Source organism: Lynx rufus, unplaced genomic scaffold (genome assembly GCF_022079265.1).
Source record: "Lynx rufus isolate CCGP_SWC_20201006 ecotype Redwood Valley unplaced genomic scaffold, mLynRuf1.p SCAF_5, whole genome shotgun sequence".
Lineage (NCBI taxonomy): Eukaryota > Metazoa > Chordata > Mammalia > Carnivora > Felidae > Lynx > Lynx rufus.
In genome coordinates, this window is record NW_025814867.1 from 149767555 (window position 1) to 149788018 (window position 20464).

At 45.4% G+C, this 20464-nt stretch overlaps 1 protein-coding gene and 2 pseudogenes across 1 annotated transcript; all 3 read left to right on the forward strand.

Annotated features, from left to right (window-relative positions):
- The first annotated feature begins 1350 nt into the window (after nt 1–1350).
- LOC124526890 (carbonyl reductase [NADPH] 1-like) lies at nt 1351–9231 on the forward strand. The gene is made up of 3 exons (XM_047100091.1): nt 1351–1639; nt 2429–2536; nt 8750–9231. Exons 1-3 carry the CDS (start codon nt 1351–1353, stop codon nt 9229–9231), a joined length of 879 nt encoding a protein of 292 aa, XP_046956047.1.
- Nucleotides 9232–11776: 2545 nt separating this feature from the next.
- Nucleotides 11777–20464, forward strand: part of LOC124527313 (carbonyl reductase [NADPH] 1-like) — a 35879-nt pseudogene continuing 27191 nt past the window's right edge.
- LOC124527060 (phosphoribosyl pyrophosphate synthase-associated protein 1-like) lies at nt 14189–15156 on the forward strand (annotated as a pseudogene).

Genomic DNA, 20464 nt, shown 5'->3' on the forward strand with positions numbered 1-20464 from the left:
AAGCACACCTGTGAAATCTGAACACTCTTGTTCATCATACAGTAGCTGTAAAAGTTCTAGGAGCAAAACAGTCTTGTTAAGGCACACACACTATGTAAACCTTAAAGAAGGTGTTATCAACCTTGATTTGAGGTACTGCTTTTCAATGTCCAATAGTCTGTAAAATCACTAGAGGAATCAGCTGGCAGGGGGGAATTACCACAGTAAAGGCACCTCCCTCACACACCCACACTCTGACATATTATACTTCTAGAAAGGTGGGGTGTATGGACATTACTACATTTGATGTGCTAGGCATTTTGTATATTGTCCCCATCAAGAACATGAAGGAAAAACAGATCTCAAGGTCCCATGCACAGCCTGATGTAGACCAAGTTCATGTAGCTTCCAGCCTAATGGTTCTTCTCACTACTCAGGGTCCTCAAATATTTTATGCTGAGGATCCTGTTCCTCAAGTGATTTCTTGCCCAGTAAGGCTAGAGGGACAGCCGATAAAGAAACTCACCTTGACTGGGGCCAATGGCTTCCCACCACAGAGCCCCTTGATACTTTGAAAATAACACCTATTTATATATAACACATTAACTGTAACCTTAAACAGAACCAAAAAGTAGGGATTTCAGGAAAAAGGGGCTAATGTAACCATTAAATCAAACATTCCAAACAATTTGTTGGCCACAGTGAGCTTCATAAACATTCCCTCCCACCCAGGACCCACTGAAAATCACACAGAGGGAGGAGCCCTGTCCAACCCCCATCACAGCACAGGACCTAATTCTCTGTTCCTCACTATCGAGATTCTCCGAAAAAAGTAAAGGGACTGTGTCCTCAGAGGCAGTTCCCCTGTGCAAGCAACTTCACTGCATCTTGGAAGAAAGCAACCTTTCCCATTCTGCAGAGGAAGAAGGACACATTCCCAAGACAATATCTGTACTCCTTTTTTACTTTTGAGGGTTTCCGAAAATAATTTTAACTCGCCTACCATGAATCACTAGCCCCCTATTAATCCCAGGGCCAACCACCTTAGTTTGGGGAGCACATCAGTTGACCTCAAACCATTGCTTGGCTCAGAGGTAGCATCCTAAGAGGACACAGTCCTGGTTGGGCTCAGGGTACAGCCCCAGTAGGTATGGATTTGATACAGCTTCATTAAACTACTGGAACTCTGGCCCCTCCTTTCATAGAGGGTTGGGGGTGGGACCTCAGCTCTAGGAGCCACAGCGCTGGATCCAAGAACACAGTTCTACTGGCATCTCTGACTGTGGCCAGGCCTCCGCACCACTAGCCCTCGGTGTGGCCCACAGCACCATCGGCTCCACACACGGGGTCTCCCTAGCAATCCACACAGTCATGTCGTCACACATCCGCGTAGCGCTGGTGACCGGGGCCAACAAGGGCATTGGCTTCGCCACCGTGCGCAACCTGTGCCAGCAGTTCTTCGGGGATGTGGTGCTTACGGCACGGGACGAGGCGCGGGGACGGGCGGCCGTGCAGCAGCTCCAGGGCGAGGGCCTGAGTCCGCGCTTCCACCTGCTGGACATCGACGACCTGCAGAGCATCCGCGCCCTGCGTGACTTCCTGCGCAAGGAGTACGGGGGCCTGGACGTGCTGGTCAACAACGCGGGCATTGCCTTTGATAGTAAGAACGTGGGAACTCTTAGGCCAGGAGACCTCTCTTAGGGGACCAGCCAGGGTGGGTTTGGGGCTGGTGTCTAAACCGCTGCTCTGGGGTCCAGACCTCTGAGGGCCTCCCTAGGGAAGAAGATGGACTGGAGACACAGGGAGAGCAGGACCTTCCAGCAGTTGCAAGCATTTCCAGCCAGAGGACCTTGGCATTGTCATAGATTAGTCTCTCAGGGATGTCACCCAGGTTTTTGCAAGTGTCTCTCTGACTGGATCTGAGTCATTTGGTAAAGATTTAACCTATTTTGCAATAAACAACAACAAATTTCAACAAGGATACACAGGGCGCCTGGGTGGCGCAGTCGGTTAAGCGTCCGACTTCAGCCAGGTCACCATCTCGCGGTCCGTGAGTTCGAGCCCCGCGTCAGGCTCTGGGCTGATGGCTCGGAGCCTGGAGCCTGTTTCCGATTCTGTGTCTCCCTCTCTCTCTGCCCCTCCCCCGTTCATGCTCTGTCTCTCTCTGTCCCAAAAATAAATAAACGTTGAAAAAAAAATTAAAAAAAAAATAAACAAGGATACACAGAAATACCATTGTGCATCCTTCCTTTAGCCTCCCCACATAGTGCCCACTTACAAAGCTGCACAGCATCAACCAGCCAAATAATTCACACCCAGACAGTGGTGTTACCTAACACAGAAATTGCTGAAAATTCACCAGTTTGCACATAAAAAAAGTTATTGTCACTTCATGGAATGTTTTCACAAGGCTACTACTTACTAACCTATTCTCCTTCTCCCCTACAAGGTCGTGACCCCACCCCCTTACATATTCAAACGCAACTGATATTGAAAACAAACTTCTTTGGTACTCGAGACGTGTGCACAGAACTGCTGCCTCTAATGAAACCCCAAGGTAGGTGTGACAACTTACAGCGGTACTGTTTCTGGAATGATCTGGCCCCCAACTCTCTGACCTCATCTACAGGCCCTGCTCCCTCTCCCTGCTGTATCCCCACCTGCACAGGTGCCCTTCTCTTCAGGACTCTGTACCCACGTGTCCAGCAGTGATCAGTGCCTTCTGTCCTGCTGGCCTTTCACAACTGGCTCTTTCTTCTCCTTCACATCTTCATTTCAAACTCTCCTCACAGAGGCCTTTTCTGCACTGTGTGCCCCTCACAGGTGCACTTCCCTGGGGATTCCTTCCTGGACCCTTTCTTCTCCCTTTCCCTCCCTCTGAGGATTTAATGCAGGCTAGTGGAATTTTCACTATCCAAACATGTCAGGCTCCCCTAAAATCTATCACCTGCCTAGGACATTCCCTAGAACATTCTCTTCCTGTCTCTTCTACTCCTCAGGATGCCCTCCCTTCCCTCCTCAAATCTGACCCTTCCTGCCCCTCACCCTCACCCCCATCTAAATATCTAAAACATGTCCAGATAACACTTGTGCTTTCCTAATATCATCCTGGTCACGGACCATTCCATCCACCCACCATGAAAAATGAGGTCACCATGCCCACCTCCTGATTGTCACAGACCAGGTCCTAGAGTTGTCCTATAGATTTTGTCCCCCAAGCTATCTGCATCCCAACTCTCCTCCAACAGAGACTCAGCTGTTGTTTCTGTACAATTGAAACCTTCCTAGAGACACTGTTTTTTCTCTTTTCCTTTGTGGTTATTCTCTCTACTCCCTGAGTGCTCACTTTCTCGCAAAAGCCCTTCAAGAGCAAAGTCCAATCCTGAGCACAACTCGTAGCGATCTCTGTCGTCAGACCTGCCAAAGTCCAGGCCCATCAACCTCCCTTCACCTTGATCATTGTTTGCACAAACAAACTGCCACAATTCCTTGGCTGTAAACTACTGCAATATTTACCCCCACGTTAATGTGATGGGGAAACCACCACCCATTCAGTACACTGACTAAATAAGCCGACACTTTTAGAAAGATTAGGGTGTCTGGCTTGAATGAGTACATGCGTGTACAGTTTACCCTCAGTTCTGCCTCCATTGCCTCTTCATTCCTGGAAACTTCCATCACTTCTTCTACCACTGGCTTCTCTGGCCCCCAAAGGGCAGCTCTCAAATGTCCCCCGACTCCTTTACTCACCACAGCGTTGATGTTGGGCGAGTCCCGTGTGCCAGCATCACACATCCTACACGTATTCCACTTAAAAGGCAAAAATCATACTCTGGCTGATTGTTTTCTCACTTACTAAGCAGTGTGGGTGCCTGCTGTGTATTAGGCCTCAGGCCAGAATGAGGAATGAGTGTTCTTCTGCATTTGCTAAGGCAGGCTCTAATCAAATATTGATCTTGCCTCAGGAAAACTAGGCTCAGGGACATGGAAATGCAAGCTATATTCCCAGTGTAAGACCAGGGTTCCCTTGCCTTTGGAAATAAGAGAGTTCTTCCATTATTTGAGGGGATGGCAGCCACAGTGGTTCATGTTATCAGAACATTACCCTCTTTGGGGAGACTATCTGGGAGAAGTCCTAGCTAGGGCAGCCAAAGGAAATGCTGTCCTTCCTCCCCCATACTTCAGAAACCAGGATACAAAGAACAACCTCCAAGGACATCCACCAGTCCTCTGTGGGTCAGAACAAATGCAAAAGGCCAACGTGTGCTCTGTTTGTAGGTGTGTAAGGACAAACCAAAAGACATAATTGTGACTTTAAGGATATTGAGAGATAGTAAATGTTGATTTTTCTTATTTTTTTAACCAACTGAATCATCCAGGCACCCCTATTCTTACATTTTTTTCAGATTATTTATTTATTTATTTATTATTTCTTTTGAGAGAGAGAGAGGAAGAGAGAGAGCCAGTAGGGAGAGGCAGAGAGAGCAGGAGAGAGAGAAGCCAGCCCCATGCTTTCATTGCAGAGCCCAAAGGAGCCTTGAACTCATGAGCCAAGAGATCATGACCTGAGCAAAATTAAGAGTTGACGCTTAACCAACTGAGCCACTCAGGGACTCCAATTCTTCTTATATTTTAATCCTCTTTTCAATAACAGTTTTAGTTAAACCATTTAGGCAGAAAATGAAGATAAGAACTTAAAACAACCAGGTGCCTATCACCAGTCTTAACCATGCAATTAGTGTCAAAGTCATATAAATCCCTTCCCACATTCCATATCATTTCACTCTCATTCCACCAAAATTCCTATTCCTGAATTTGAAAGATATTCTCTTTAAAAGGATAAGCTGTTGTTATTCTTTCACTCTTTAAATTATACTCTACATTTATTTCAAAAAGATATTAAGGTATAATCATCTCTAAGGAATTGAACAAACATTGGAAAGCTGAGCACTCTTGCTCATCAGATATAAGCTTAAAATACTAGGCAATAATATGGTCTTATTAAGGCTACTGTTAGCAAAGAAACCTTACAGAAGTTGTTCTCAACCTTTCTTTGAGAAGCTACTGCTTTGCAATATCCTGTAGTCTTAAAAACCACTAGAGAAATTTGGAGAGAAAGTTACAATAGCAAATGTATCTCACTCACACTCACTCTGACATATTGATTCTAGAAAGGATAGGTGGCTGGACATTTCTAGGTGTGATATGCTAGGCATTTTATATATGGTCCCCATTAAGAACCTGGAGGAATAATGGATTTCAAGGTCACAAGCACAGCTAGCTGAAGACCAAGGTCATGTGACATCCAAACTAGTGGTTCTTCCCACTACTCAAGGTCCTCAAATCATTTTCCCTACATATCCCTTCTTCAAATGAAGCCTTATCCAGTAAGGCAAGGGAAACAGAAAATAAAAGGACTCTGCTCTATTGGGCCAAGGCCTTCCTTATAGCAAGACCCCCAGGTACCTCAGGGAAAACCACAGGAGGCACATTTCAAAACTTGAAGTGTTTTCTGAAAAACCCTTATCAGTCAAGACACTAAAGAACTGGTCCTCTTGATATTAGAAAACATGGATCTTCCAGGGAATGTGACAAATGTTAAATCATCAAAGGTCATGAGAACCAGCTTGGGCTTACAGATTCTGAATAGCCTTGAGAGTCAAATGCTGCCCTTGAAGTTTGTGACCCCAGATGAGATGATGTCTAAAATACCTTGTGTTGTGGAGATCACTGTGGCTGTGCTTTCGGACACTGAAGTTTGGAGAGGGAGAGATGTTCCTAAATAGATCCCTGGCCACATACAGAGTAATGGCCTGGATAGACTATAAGCCTGAGACACACGCCAGCCCCACCAGAACAAGAGCCCTTTCGTATCTGGGTGACATGCTTTCACACTGATTGTGACGGGGCAATTCCTTTACACGCTGCCTCATACAGGTCACACACTTACAGTCACACATCCAGTCTCTTTCGCACACACTCACATGCAGACATACGACACACTCAAATGCACTCACACACCCTTATCACAAGGTCTTATGGATGGTCCATAAACTTCTTTTCTTTTACGTTTACTTACTTATATTTGACAGAGAGGGCACGAGTGAGGGAGGGGCAGAGAGCGAGAATGAGCATCCCAAGCAGGCTCCAAACTGTCAGCACGGAGCCCAACGTGGGGCTCCAACCCACGAACCGTGGGATCATGACCTGAGTTGAAATTAAGAATCAGTTGCTTAACTGACTAAGCCATCCAGGCGCCCCACCCTTAAACTTCGTAGCACACGGGCTGCGTGCATTCCAGCTCAGAGTCCTCAAAATGACACATGAAAGCCATGAGTCTACTCTGGAGACTAAATGTTTGGATCAGACTCTTGGCTGTATAAACTCCATAAGTACTTCCTATTCCTGCACTTGTGTTTCCTGTCCTGAGCTGTCACACCAGAAGGGTCTACCATCTCACCCAGCTCTGGCTGACAGCCAGCCTGCCACTTGCAGATGTGGTCAGTGCAGGGGACAGGCCTGGGTTGAGGGAATGGTTGCAGCATCTACTATGAGGAATTTACCTACAAAACCTTTTACTCCCTGTCAGGCTTCCCTCATATACACAGCTGATGTACCATTTTCACACCTGATACTGGACTTCCTGAGAGGGACAACACAGAATAGACAAGAGGGCAACAGCCTACAGACAGTTAGTAGAGTTTCTCCATTACTGACTATACTAAAGGTACAGAAGAAAATGGCTCCAAGCCCCTATGAGTAATGTTGCTGTCTTTCAGGTATACCAGTTACCCAGGGTGGGTTCCTCTGCCCCTGTCTTATTTCATACACTTCTGTGTTTTGCAAATTTGAATCATTAATGTGTATTGTTTTTATTGCGAGACGGGCGGATGATATTTTTGAAAATACAATAAATCTAATTATTGGTCTGTAATAAAACCTGAGAGGTGCTTACTAAAACATTTGACAAATAAGTTCCATTAAACTGACACTTAACATGTTGTAGATGAAAGGAAGGACTGGAATAACTGACCCCTTTCTAAAAGGTGTTTATGCTCTTTCCATAATTTGGCTATTGCTGAAAGTGCTGCTACAAACATTGGGGTACATGTGCCCCTATGCATCAGCACTCCTGTATCCCTCGGGTGAATTCCTAGCAGTGCTATTGCTGGGTCAATGGATAAAGAAGATGTGGTTTATATATATAATGGAATACTACTTGGCAATGAGAAAGAATGAAATCTAGCCATTTGTAGCAATATGGGTGGAACTAGAGGGTATTATGCTAAGTGAAATAAGCCAGGCAGAGAAAGACAGATACCATATATTTTCACTCATATGTGGATCTTGAGAAACTTAACAGAAGACCATGGGGGAGCAGAAGGGGAAAAAAAAGTAACAGAGAGGGAGGGAGGCAAACCATAAGAGACTCTTAAGGACTGAGAACTAAGGGTAGATGGGGGGGTGAGGGAGAGGGGAAAGTGGGTGATGGGCAGAGAGGAGGGCTATAGTGTCATGCATTCTCTTTTTCAAGAAACTTGTATGGCACTGCCATTCCTTAGTGGGATGGAGCTCAGAGTTAACTGACTATGACTGTTCTTCCTGAATATTTTCATAAAACAGGGACAGTTTGCTAATTTTAGTGAAGCTCTTATTGTTCATAAATTCTCATAACCTTTCTATTAGGCTAAAGATACTCATGTAAATAGAAAAATAGTAAACTATTTATACATGTCAATATAAGTTCACTTTTATGAATATTGACTATGTTTTTGAAAAAGAATTAGTGAGAACTGTGAGATTAACACTTTTAACAGATTTACAGAGATACAATTCACACATCCCACACTTCACCCATTTCAGGTATGCAATTCAGTGGAGTTTAGTAAATGGACAGAGGTGTGGAGCAATCACCACTTCAAGATCAACACACTGTCATCACCCCAAGGACAACCTGTGCCCTTAGCACCAGCCCTCTGGTCTCACATTCCCACTGTCCTAGCAACCTCCAATCTATTTTCTGTCTGAACATTTACTTTCCTGGACATCCCATATATAGAGAATCATATAATGAGTAGTCTTTTGTGACTGACCACTTTCTTTTGGGTAATGTTATCAAGATTCATCCATGTAGTAGCATTTCTTTTTATAGCATCTCTTTAACATGTGACTTTTCCATCGCCCCTTCCCGTGACCATATTGCCTGGTGTTTCCTCACTGCTCCCGAGTTGATGAAATCCCAACATAGAGGAAACAGCCACGCACATTAGCCCATGAGGTGATTCTGTTTTTGCCTGGTTACAGCAGAGCAACAGCCCACACCATGCAGTTTTTCTCCTTCAAAAGGTCATCATTAAACTGATCAGTTGTTTGTTGGTTGATAGACACTTGTTCATAGAGCACTGGCCATGGGACCGTAAGATGTTAACATGATCTCAAAGGTGACCTGTGAAGAAAAGTGGTTCTCTACTCACGGTTGCAGTCAGTGCCTCCTTACCTTCAGAGAGCACGTTCCTATATAAATCACTCTCTCCTCTTAATGGGACACCTGAGCACTGCACTCCCCATTAGATCATTTCTCTGATATCATCTGAGACATTATGACTGTTACAAGGTTCAAGACTGTATCGTGTCCATCACCTATATAAGAAGACTACATTAACACTCCTAGGAAACTGGTAATTGTCTCCCAAATGGACAAATGCAGGAATTTTGGTACTCACCATTCTCGTGCATGCAATTCTATGTGACTATTTGTGTTGTATTTTAGGCAGAGTGGTCAATGTGTCTAGCATAATGAGCTTGGTAGCTCTTAAGAACTGCGGCCCAGAACTGCAGCAGAAGTTCAGAAGTGAAACCATCACAGAGGAGGAGCTGGTGGGGCTCATGAACAAGTTTGTGGAAGACGTAAAGAACAGAGTGCACCAAAACGAGGGCTGGCCTGATATGCAAATGTTTACATATGGAGTGTCAAAGATGGGTGTCACCGTCCTGTCCAGAATCTATGCCAGGAAACTGAGTGAGCAGAGGAGGGGAGACAGGATCCTCCTGAATGCCTGCTGCCCTGGGTGGGTGAGAACAGACATGGGTGGACCTACAGCCCTTAAAACCCCAGAAGAAGGAGCAGAGACTCCCGTCTACTTGGCCCTTTTGCCCCCGGATGCCAAGGAGCCTCACGGGGAGTTTGTTATGGAGAAGAAAGTTGAACAATGGGGACGCCCCTCTCAGTTCCCTTCATGGCTCCTGATATGATACAGTCATGATTTGACCAAACAGATTACACTGTCTACAATGTCCTTATCCACGTCAAGTACTCACATTGAATTGGTTACTAATTCTGTGAAGTCTTTTGTGATTTCTTCCATAATATATATGAGAACAAAAAGTGGAATTAATGACCATAATGAATGAACATCATAGATGAATAAACAATTCTAAGTAGATGTCCACATGTGCAGATCACCCCCTGACAACCAGCCCCAAAAATTAACAGAACCTAAGTTAGGTCAAGAGAAGGGACAATTTAACACAGGGGTTCATAAACATTAGTGAATGAGCCAGATGGTGAATATTTTGCCTTTGCACTTGAATGGCCTCCGTTGGACCTACTCAAATCTGCTGTTTAGCTTGAAAGTCACCATAGATGATATATAGACCCATAAGGGGGTGGGATTTCCCTAGCCAGCGTTCTTTATCAGCCTCTACTATGACATTGGCACCCCACCACGAATAGACATCCACAGTGGTCTCATTAAATATCAAAGTCATTGGAGAAAAAGGAGCTGCAAGGTGTGAAATGGGAGTGGGCACTAGAGGTGCATCCATAAGACAACCTGAGACAAGGGGGGAAAGGGAATTAGGATTGGTATCAGTGCATATGAAAGAATTACTGTCAAATCTCAAGGCTAATGTGCTATTCATGTAGGGATAAATGGTCACCAAGTGTGTAACATTAACACGGTTCAGCAAAGCCTCCACAGAAGATGAACATATAAGGAAAGTGAAATACTCATCACGGTTGGGGCTAGTTTGGTGGATACATGGGTGTCCGCAGTCCTATTCTTCCCACTTTTCTCTCTGAGAGCTTTCAAGACAAACATCTGGAAATAAAAAGGTCTTGGCTCTGCTGCCTTACGCGACGACCTTGAGCAAAACCCTGCCTGTTGCTGTCTGTCAATCTCCTCAAGCGTACAATTCAGGGGAACTCATAGGATTGCCGGGAAGAGTAAAGGCACTAATACAGGTGAGCGGGCTGCAAACAAGGGCGGTGCAAAGTGCCCTCCGTAGGCGTCCCCGGACTGGGGCCTGACACCTCCAGGGCCCAGAGGGGAGCTTCTTACTGCCCCACACCCAGCCTGGTTCCCGGGGGGCCTCCCACCACCTCCCACCCCTCACAGAAGCATCCATGTTGTACAGACTTCCTCCCCTCATGATTATTTTTCAGTCTTCACCAGGGGTTTCAGGCTGACAGAAATGAGAACTGATGGACCCTGCAAGCAAGGATTGGGTCCATACTTTATGTCTCTCCCTTCAAGGGCGCTTGAGTGACTCAGTCAGTTGAGTGTCTAACTTTGGCTCAGGTCATTATCTCAAGGTTCATGAGCCCCACATGGGACTCTGCCATCAGCACAGAGCCCACTTCAGATCTTTCTCTCTCTCTCTCTCTCTCTCTCTCTCTCTGACACCCTCCCCTGCTCTTTCTCTTTTTCTCTCTTTCAGAATAAATAAACTTTACACAACCTAAAGTCTTTCCCTTCAAAGGGGCTATTAATTTTCTCTCTGTTATCTGGCTTTTCTAAACTGACTCATGAGGAGCATCAATGTCTAGGACAAAACAATAGCATGTCAACTGCTGGTTTGGAATGTATCCCAGTATCACAGAGATCTCTTTTCCTTGATACCTTAAAAATAACACCAAATTATATATAACACTTATTAACTAAAACCTTGGTCTACACCAAATATAAGCACTTTTAACAAACATAAGTATTTATAACCATTAAAGCAGACATCCCAAGCAATTCCTCAGCCACAGTGAGCTTCACAAACATTCCCTCCCACTCGGGGCCCACTGGGAATCACACTGAGGGAGGAGTCCTGCCCACACCCAAGTCCCAGCACAGGACCTCATTCTCTGTATCTCTCTCTTGAGTTTCTACTGAGAAAGCAGGGGATCTGTGTCCTCAGAAGCACTTCCCTGTACAACCAGTTTCACTGCATCTTAGAAGAAGGCAAACTTTCCCATTCTACAGAGGAAGAAGGGCACATTCCCAACACAATGGCTATATTCCTTTCTTCCTCATGGGGTTTTCCCAAAATATGTTTAGTTCTACCACCATGAATCTCTAGCTCCTATTAGCCTATGACTACCCATTTTCTTTCCGAGGAGCACATCAGTCCGTCCTGAACCATTGCTGAGCTCAGAGGAAGGATCCTAAGAGTGGGGAGTTCTGGTTGGGTTTAAGATACAGACCTGGGAGAGACAGACCTGGTATAGCATCATTAGGGAACCATCTGGAACCTTTGGCCCCTTCTTTGATGGGTGATGGAGGCAGGGCCTCTAGCTCTAGGGGTAACATCCCCAGATACCAGAACACACCTGTGCCAGTGCACGGGGCCCACAGCACACCTCAAGTGTCTTACCATGTCTGCTTTCTGCACTCTAATGCCTCGCTCAGCCTAGTAGACCTACAGCCATGTGGTGCTGGTGACTGGGCCCAACTAGGCTTCACCATCATGGGTGTTCTGTGCCAGCAGGTCTCGGGGAACATGATGCTCCCAACCATGCTTCCCCCTGCCTGACATCCATGACCTGCAGAGCAGCCATGCACTGCTCGACTTCCTACGCAAGGAGTGTGGGGGTCTGGAAGTGCTGGTCAACAACATGGGCATCGTCTTCCAACCCTCCTCTCTCTGTGTGATCTAGTCAGGTTAGTGGAACCTCACTACCTCCAATTCATAAGGCCGGCCTAAAACCTATCACCTGCCTAGAATATTCCAGGATCTCCAGAGCACATATTTGTTTTCCTGCCTCTCCACCTGCACCTATGCCCTCCCTTCCTGCCTCAAATCCCTCTAACCCCATCTAAAACCAACATTTCCTGAGGACACTGCTTTTTCCATTTCCTCCATTCACTATAGCTTCTCTCTGGTTTGTGCTCCTCTGGAAGACTGCAACTTATTAACTAGATTCAGGACCTCCATCAATTTGGTGTTTCTGTGGTAAACCAGGGATAGGACTTCCTACTCTCCCATCTTGCTGATGTGACTCTACAGATGCTTTTTGGCCTGAATCTCCCTGATTCTCTCTTCCCTGAATCTCCAGCCTGCAGGCCTCCCTGCTGATTTTGGACTCGTCAGCCTCCATAATTGTGAGTCATTCCTTACAATTCTTTATTTTTTTTTTAATTTTTTTTTCAACGTTTATTTATTTTTGGGACAGAGAGAGACAGAGCATGAACGGGGGAGGGGCAGAGAGAGAGGGAGACACAGAATCGGAAACAGGCTCCAGGCTCTGAGCCATCAGCCCAGAGCCTGACGCGGGGCTCGAACTCACAGACCGCGAGATCGTGACCTGGCTGAAGTCGGACGCTTAACCGACTGCGCCACCCAGGCGCCCCACAATTCTTTAAAATAAATCTCTCTCGCTCACTCTTTCCCTCTCTTCCTCTAAGCATGTGTATGCACACACACCCTATCAGTTCAGTTTTCTCTGGAGATTCTAGACTGATTAACACATGTGGCAAAAGAACAAATGTTACTCTATATTGTCACAAATGCATTAGGTTGGGATTTCAAGCAGTGGAACCTATCCCGGATTATCTTGGAGGGTCCTCGATGCCATCACATGTACCCTTGTTTACAGAGGTGAGGAAGTTTTGAGGATGAAGAGGAGGCCTGTGAACATGGAAGCAGTTGTGGACTGATGTAGCCATAAGCAAAGAAACACCTTTAGCCACCAGAAGGTGGAAGAGGTAAGGAAGGGTCTTCCCTAGAAACCGGAGAGTGCACAGCCCTGGAAGCACCTTGATTTCAGACCTCTGGCCTCTGGAGCTTCAAGAGACTAGATCGCTGTTGTTTTAACTGGGTACAGTTCGTAATCATTTGTTATGGTAGCCCCGGAAGAGTAAGATCCCCATGTTCCTTGTTTACTTAGCAGTTTGGCCACATTGGTGACTCAGTGTAAGTTTTGGCAGATTACCTTAAAGATCCCCCAGGTAAAAACCTCTGGCATTTCTTCCTGGCAGCTCTCCCTAGGATTACCAGTTGTTCCAAAGTATTGCTCTTGAAGAACAAAGAGTTCGGAAAGTTCTTTGCCTTCAGTCAAAGGCAAGGAACACACACACTCAGCAATTATGTCTCCACTGCTCACTCGCTGTCTGTCTCTCTCTCTCTCTCAAAACTAAATAAACATAAAAAAAAAAAAGATGAGGTCATGCTAGATCAGGAAGGGCCCTAAGTCCAATGACTGGTGTCTTTATAAAAAAGGAGGAGGACACAGAAGAGAAGGCAGGGGTTGGGATGATGTAAACACAAACCAAGGAATCCCAAGGAGAGCCAGCGACCACCTGAAGCTGGAAGAGGCAAGGAAGGATACTTTGCTAGAGTTTTAAGAGGGAGAACGATCCCGTCAATACCTTGATATTGGACTTCTGCTCTCCAGAACCGTGAGAAAATACCTTTCTGTTGTTTTGAGCCCCAGCTTGTGGTACTTTGTAAGATGGTCACAGAAATGGATCCAGACGCCATGTAGTTTGGCCACTAAACCACCAGAGGGCACTGTCTACCAGCAAGTACTGCATACACAGACACGAGGACCCAAAAGAATTACTGAAGTTTACAGACACAGCCATGTCGTGTTCAGATCAAACACTTGTACTTTTGATGACGGTAAACACCTTTAATGTATCACTTAGAAACATTACAACCGTTATCATCTTGCTGGATAATTTTGTGACCTTTGCAACAACTTGGCTGGGAGCTTTTAAAGAACATCCTTGCCCTGCTGTCATTCTGTACCCCAGGGAGGGTATCTGTAGGATCAATTCCACCCCCCCCCAAAAAAAAAAAAAAACAATTTCCCTTCCAGGAATAGATGCATGTCCTTTATTTCCATAGACAGGTCCTACTGGCTCTGAGGTGGCTACAAGGCCGGGTCGCAGTGAGTGTAAGTTCTGCCCCAGTCCTAGGTGGCCTTGGGCATCTTGGTGCTGAACTGGGGAAATCTGTGGTCTATCAAGAGACCAATGGAGCAACAAGACTTGAAATAAAAGAATCTATTCATGGCCACGATATTTTCATTATACAGACAAGAACCAGAGATGTGAATACAGCTGTGATGGAGTTACTGAGCATGGCTTAGGCACTGAAGACAGCCCGTGCCAGGAACATTACTAGAGTCATCCCTTATTTCCCCTACAGCAAGCAGAGCAAGGTGAGGAAGAGGGGTTCATTCCATTGTGTGTAAATTCTTGGCGAACATTCTGGCAAAAGCAGGTTTAACTCACATGATCACCAAAGATCTTCATCAAAAGTAAATACAAGACGTTTGCAGCTTTCCCATGTACAACCTTAGAGCCTCACCCTTTGTGTTGCAGTATAACCAGGAAGAAATTCCGAATTCTAGGAATGCAGTCATCGTAGCAAAGTCTCCTGATGCTCACCAGTCATATGCTGAGAGACTCCATTCGGGGTTAGCTGTAATCCACGCAGAAGCCCAGGGTACAGAGCGGGACATGGATGAAGGTCGTCATTCTCCCCCAGTAGTCAAAAATGCTACTGTCCACCCAGGTCTGGAGTTGCCGCTGATGATGGCCAAAGACAAGCCGCCGGTAACTGTAGTCAGAGATGATGGTGGGCACACTGCATGGTGGATGACATTATGGATGATGCAGGAAGATGTGTTGCTTCTGCGGAGACACTGGAAGAGAGAGGGTTTACAAGATCTATGTCATGGCCACTGAAGGCATCCTGTCTGCAGAGGACCCTGCCTGAGTGAGGAGTCCGCCATTGATGAAGTGGTGGTGACGAATACTGTCCCTCACGGCATGCAGAAGCCGCAGTGTCCCAAGACAGAGACTGCAGATATCAGTCTGATTCTTTCTGAAGCAATTCGGAGAATCCACAATGGGGAGTCCATGGCCTAGCTTTTCCCGAAACATCACTGCGGAGGACTAGGTGCCACAGTTGCCTGGACTGTGGAGCTCCCGAGGAAAACGTGTGGAAAGCGGTGCCATCAACTTACATACAAAGTGCTTCCTTTCAGGGGAGGACTACAAACAGCCTGGAGTCAGATGGTCTGTCTTGCCAGGTTTGGTAGGTAGGAGGCATTAAGATGGTCAAGGGGAAGACAGAGTTCATGGATAAATGGCCTGAAATGTCTGCCAGTGTCATTCTGTCCCTTAAACAAAAGTTACAGACACTTTCCTGAAAAGAATCTCCAAATCTCATTAATATGGAAAAGGGGCAAAAGGCAGATAAGGTCTTAACTCCGTACTTGGCAGTCGTTTCCACCGCAGAGACATGCGTGCGTCGATGTGGATCTTGATTAGGGAAGCTGAGTGCCCTGGCACTGTTGCCAGTCTAGTTGTCCTCTCCCCGGTTAACCTCACACGAGTCTTTTGTGGAAAACCCTAATAGTCTGTGAGAAGCTGCTATGTCCACAGCCAGTGAACAACGAAGCATGTGTGGCACGACCCCTAGCAAGGAGGTCCGATTAGACAGTAGCATCCTTTCTCTCTCAATACCTGTGTTGCTCTTCCATGGAAAAGAAAAGAATCTGTGGTCTTCCTAGTCTGTTCACTACACTGCAGAGCTGTCCACTCTCCCGCCTTCATGGTGACTGACTTCTGTCCAGACTGTGCAGAAAACAATGCCTACAAAATAAAAGGTGTTCCAGGTCCACGGATGGTCCCAAACCCTAGACGTGAGGCTCCATCTGTACGTTCCATCCCCTTCCTGAGCATCAAAGTCAAATCAGTGTTGGAATATTGGACTTAAAAACCTAAAGTTTTAAAATATAGGACTAACTATATACTTTTTCTTGTGTGACAGGGGACACTTTTGTCAACTCAATTACTTAGGGCTGCACTTGACCTTTCTATCCAGCATTTAAAATTACCTAGTCATCGGGTGTCTGGGTGGCTCAGTCGGTTAAGCATCAGACTCTTGATTTCAGCTCAGATCGCGTCCTCATGGTTCGTGAGATCGAGCCCCGTGTCAGGCTCTTCAATGACAGCGTGGAGCCTGCTTGGGATTCTCTCTCTCTGTTCCTCCCCTGCATGTGTGCACGTGCATGCTCTTTCACTCTCTCAAAATTGGTAAAACATTTTTTAAAAATTAAAAAATTACAAAACACATGTTCATGCTCTCTCACTCTCTCACAATTGATAAACATTTTTTTTTAATTAAAAAATAAAATTAAAAAAAACAGACAGGAACTAATTCCTCTGCAAAGAGGTAATAGTATGTTACATATTCACCAGAAATGTACAGAAATGGCAGTTTTTCTAACCTTGGCAATACTGCTCTAGAACAAACAGTGAGGTGGGTCCTAAGGACAGGGCTAAGGGCCCTTAGACCATCATCTCCCAGTTCAGCTGCCTCACCAGTGTTATGGGTAATACAGATCCCCAGTCTTCCAGAAACTCTTCTCCAGCCTAGCATGGGCACAGTTGATTCCCTCTTCAGCCATGGAGTCCAGCCTCTCAGACACAGCCCTGATACTGGTTCATACCAACTGCAGGGAGAACGTCTTCCTCCAAGTCCACAGTGTTCCCAATAAGTATAAGCAGCACCCCTTTTCCCTGAGTCCCTCTGAATACAGAGGCCTGAAACCAATTCCAGGGTGCCACAGGGATAGCCACCGTGGTGGCCTCAAGAACAGCCCTCACACCCAAGCATGTTTGACGAAGGAGCCAAGAATACTCAATGGAGAAAAGACATTATCTTCAAAAAATGGGGCTGGGGGGCATCTGGGTGGCTCAAAGGGATGAGTGTCCGACCCTTGATTTTGGCTCAGCATGTGATCTGGAAGTTTGTGGGACTGAGACCCATGTGGGACTTCAGGCTGACAGTGTGGAGAGTGCTTGGGGTTCGTTGTCTCCCTCTGTCTCTGCCCCTGTCTCTCAAAATAACAAACATTTTTTTTTAATTGTGGTGGGAAAATTGCACAGTCCCATGGAAAAAAAATGAAACTAGACTTCTACCTTACACCACTCACAAAAATTAACTCATAATGGATTGAAGATATTTACATGTAACACCAGAAACCATAGGGCGCCCGGGTGGTTCAGTCGGTTAAGCATCCAACCCTTGGTTTTGGCTCAGAAATCGATATCATTAGTGAGTTCGAGCCTCATGTTGGGCTCTGTGCTAACAGCACAGAGCCTGCTTGGAATACTCTCTCTCCCTCTCTCTCTCTCCCTATGTACTCCTCCCCGGCTCACACACACAGTCTCTCTCTCAAAATAAATAAATAAACTTAATAAAAAACCCTACTCTTGGCAGTGATTTTTTTGACATGATATCTAAAGCACAAACAACCAAACAAAAAACAAACAAGTGGGACTACATCAAATTAAAAATCTTTTCTACAGCAAAGGAAACCATCAACAAGATGAAAAGACAACCTGCAGACTGAGAAGTAATATTTCCAAAACATATATATATATATATATATATAGAGAGAGAGAGAGAGAGAGAGAGAGAGTTAGAGGTAAATATCAAAAATATATTAAAAAATTATACAACACAATAGCAAAAATACCCACAAAAAACCAAATAATCCATTTGAAAAATGGGCAAAGGATTTGAATAGACATTTTTCCAAAGAAAATATACCAATGGCCAACAGGTATATTAAAAGGTACTCAACATCACTCATCACCTGGGAAATGCAAATCAAAGTCGTGAGATACTACCTCAACCTGTTAGAATGATGATCATCAAAAAGACAAGAGATTAAAACAATGCTGGGCAGGATGTCGAGAAATGGGAATTCTTATGCACTGTTGCTACGAATGTAAGTTGATGCAGCCAATATAGAGAACAGCATGAGGTTCCTTTAAAAACTAAAAATAGAGATGATGGCGGAAGAGCATGGAAGTTTTGTGTGTGTCTCACGCCCAGGAAATACAGCCAGACCAACAATAAACCATCCTGCACACCTAGAAAACTGATTGGAGGATTAACACAACAATCTGCACAACCTGAACCACAGAAGTCAGCAGGTATGCGGCGCGGAGAGGTGAACTTGGGGAATGAGAAGTCCCGGTGGGCAGGGAGCTGCTTTTGCGGGCAAAGAGAGGACAGAGACGGGGAGGGGGAGGGGGGATACGGGAAAAGCACCCCTCCCCAAAAGCAGCTGCACACAAAGTGGAAAAGTGGAAACAGCCACAGGGACTAAACTAACAAAGGAGAAAGCAGAGGGTTTAAATTCCATTAAGACCGTAAACAAGGGGAGCACAGAGTCTGCAACTCCGCCGCTCCCTACCTGGAGATGCTCTGGTGGGAACAGCGAATCCCTAGGAACAGAGTGGGGTCTGGCAGGTTCACAGGCCACGCGGGGAGAAGCGGTTCCACTGCTGGAAGGACATTTGGTAGAGGCTGCGAGGCAACCTGGGCCTAGCAGACCCCAGAGAATGGCCACATTTGCTGGTGCTGGAACACGGACGTTAAGGGTGAAGCCTGGTGCCAGATGTGTGTTGTGATTTCCCATAATCCCTGAAACGCTGCTGCTACACTATCTTGCAAACTTTTCCTGAGGCAGGCTGGCACCTGGCCACAGTCTCAGGGCACCGGCAGCAACAGGGTCCAGCAAGCGAGCGTTCCTGAGTGCAGCTGGCATTCAGCCATTGTTCAGTGAGACCCTCCCACAGAGGGGCAGAACGGGTCAAAGCCACAGTCCTTCAGAAGTAAGGGGAAAACAGCCACATCTGAGACAAAATTCGGGGCACAGGTACTGCCTGGGGCTTGGTCGTGGACACCGAAAAAGTGGGGAGTGGACAAAAGTTGAAGACAGAGGACAGGTGCGTGATTGCTGATCCGGGAGAACAGAGTTCCGATACTAGAGACTGGGCAGCTGGGTGACGCCATTTTCACTGCTCCCGCGCCTGCGCAAATGCACCTACGGGCAACACAACAATCCACCTCAGTAGGCTAGCAGCGCCATCTAGTGGAGAACGGAGCCATTACACTAAGCCCTGCCCAACTGGGCCCACCTCACTCTTCAGGAACACAAGTCTCACGACCTGCACAGTTTCTGGACTATAAAGTACTTCATAGTCTGAATTCTAGGGGAAAACAAAGCAATTTCAGTCGTATTTCAATCTGTTAGCAGGTCCACCTATTCAATTTTCTTTGTTTTCTCTCTTTTTCACTTCTTTTTCTTGAATACAGAAAGAGAAAAAATCCATTTTTGTTTTCAATTTTTATTAAAAATATTTAATTTTTTACTATATTTTTTACTTGTGTGTAAATTATTTCAAACTCTCTTTTACTTCCATCACTTTATTTTATTCTCCTTCAGTGTACTCACTTTTTCAAATTTTCAAATGATTTCCTTTTTTTGTTCTTTCCCCCCCCCTTTTTTCTCTAATCTATCAAAATACTTTCAACACCCAGACCAAACACACCTAGTCATTTACTCGATTTTGTGTGTGTGTTTTCAATTTTTTGATCTTACTATTTTTTAATTTTAATTTTTATACCTCATTAATTCCTTTTCTCCCTTCAAAATGATGAAATGAAGGAATTCACCCCAAAAGAAAGAGCACGAAGAAATGACAGCCAGGGATTTAACCAACACAGATACAAGCAAGATGTCTGAACCAGAATTTAGAATCACGATAATAAGAATATTAGCTGGAGTTGAGAATAGACTAGAATCCCTTTCTGCGGAGATAAAAGAAGTAAAAACTAGTCAGGATGAAATTTAAAAAATGCTATAACTGAGCTGCAATCACGAATGGATGCCACGCTGGCAAGGATGGATGAGGCAGAACAGAGAATCAGCAATATAGAGAACAAACTTATGGAGAATAATGAAGCAGAAATAAAGAGGGAGATTAAGGCAAAAGAGCATGATTTAAGAATTAGAGAAATCAGTGACTCATTAAAAAGGAACAACATCAGAATCATAGGGGCCCCAGAAGAGGAAGAGAAAGAAATAGGGGTAGAAGGGTTATGTGAGCAAATCATAGCGGAAAACTTTCCTAACCTAGGGAAAGACACAGACATCAAAATCCAGGAAGCACAGAGGACCCCCATTAGTTTCAACAAACACCAACCATCAACAAGGTATATCATAGTCAAATTCACAAAATACTCAGGCAAGGAGAGAATCATGAAAGCAGCAAGGGAAAAAAAGTCCCTAACCCACAAGGGAAGACAGATCAGGTTTGCAGCAGACCTATCCACAGAAACTTGACAGGCCAGAAAGGAGTGGCAGGATATATTCAATGTGCTGAATCAGAAAAATATGCAG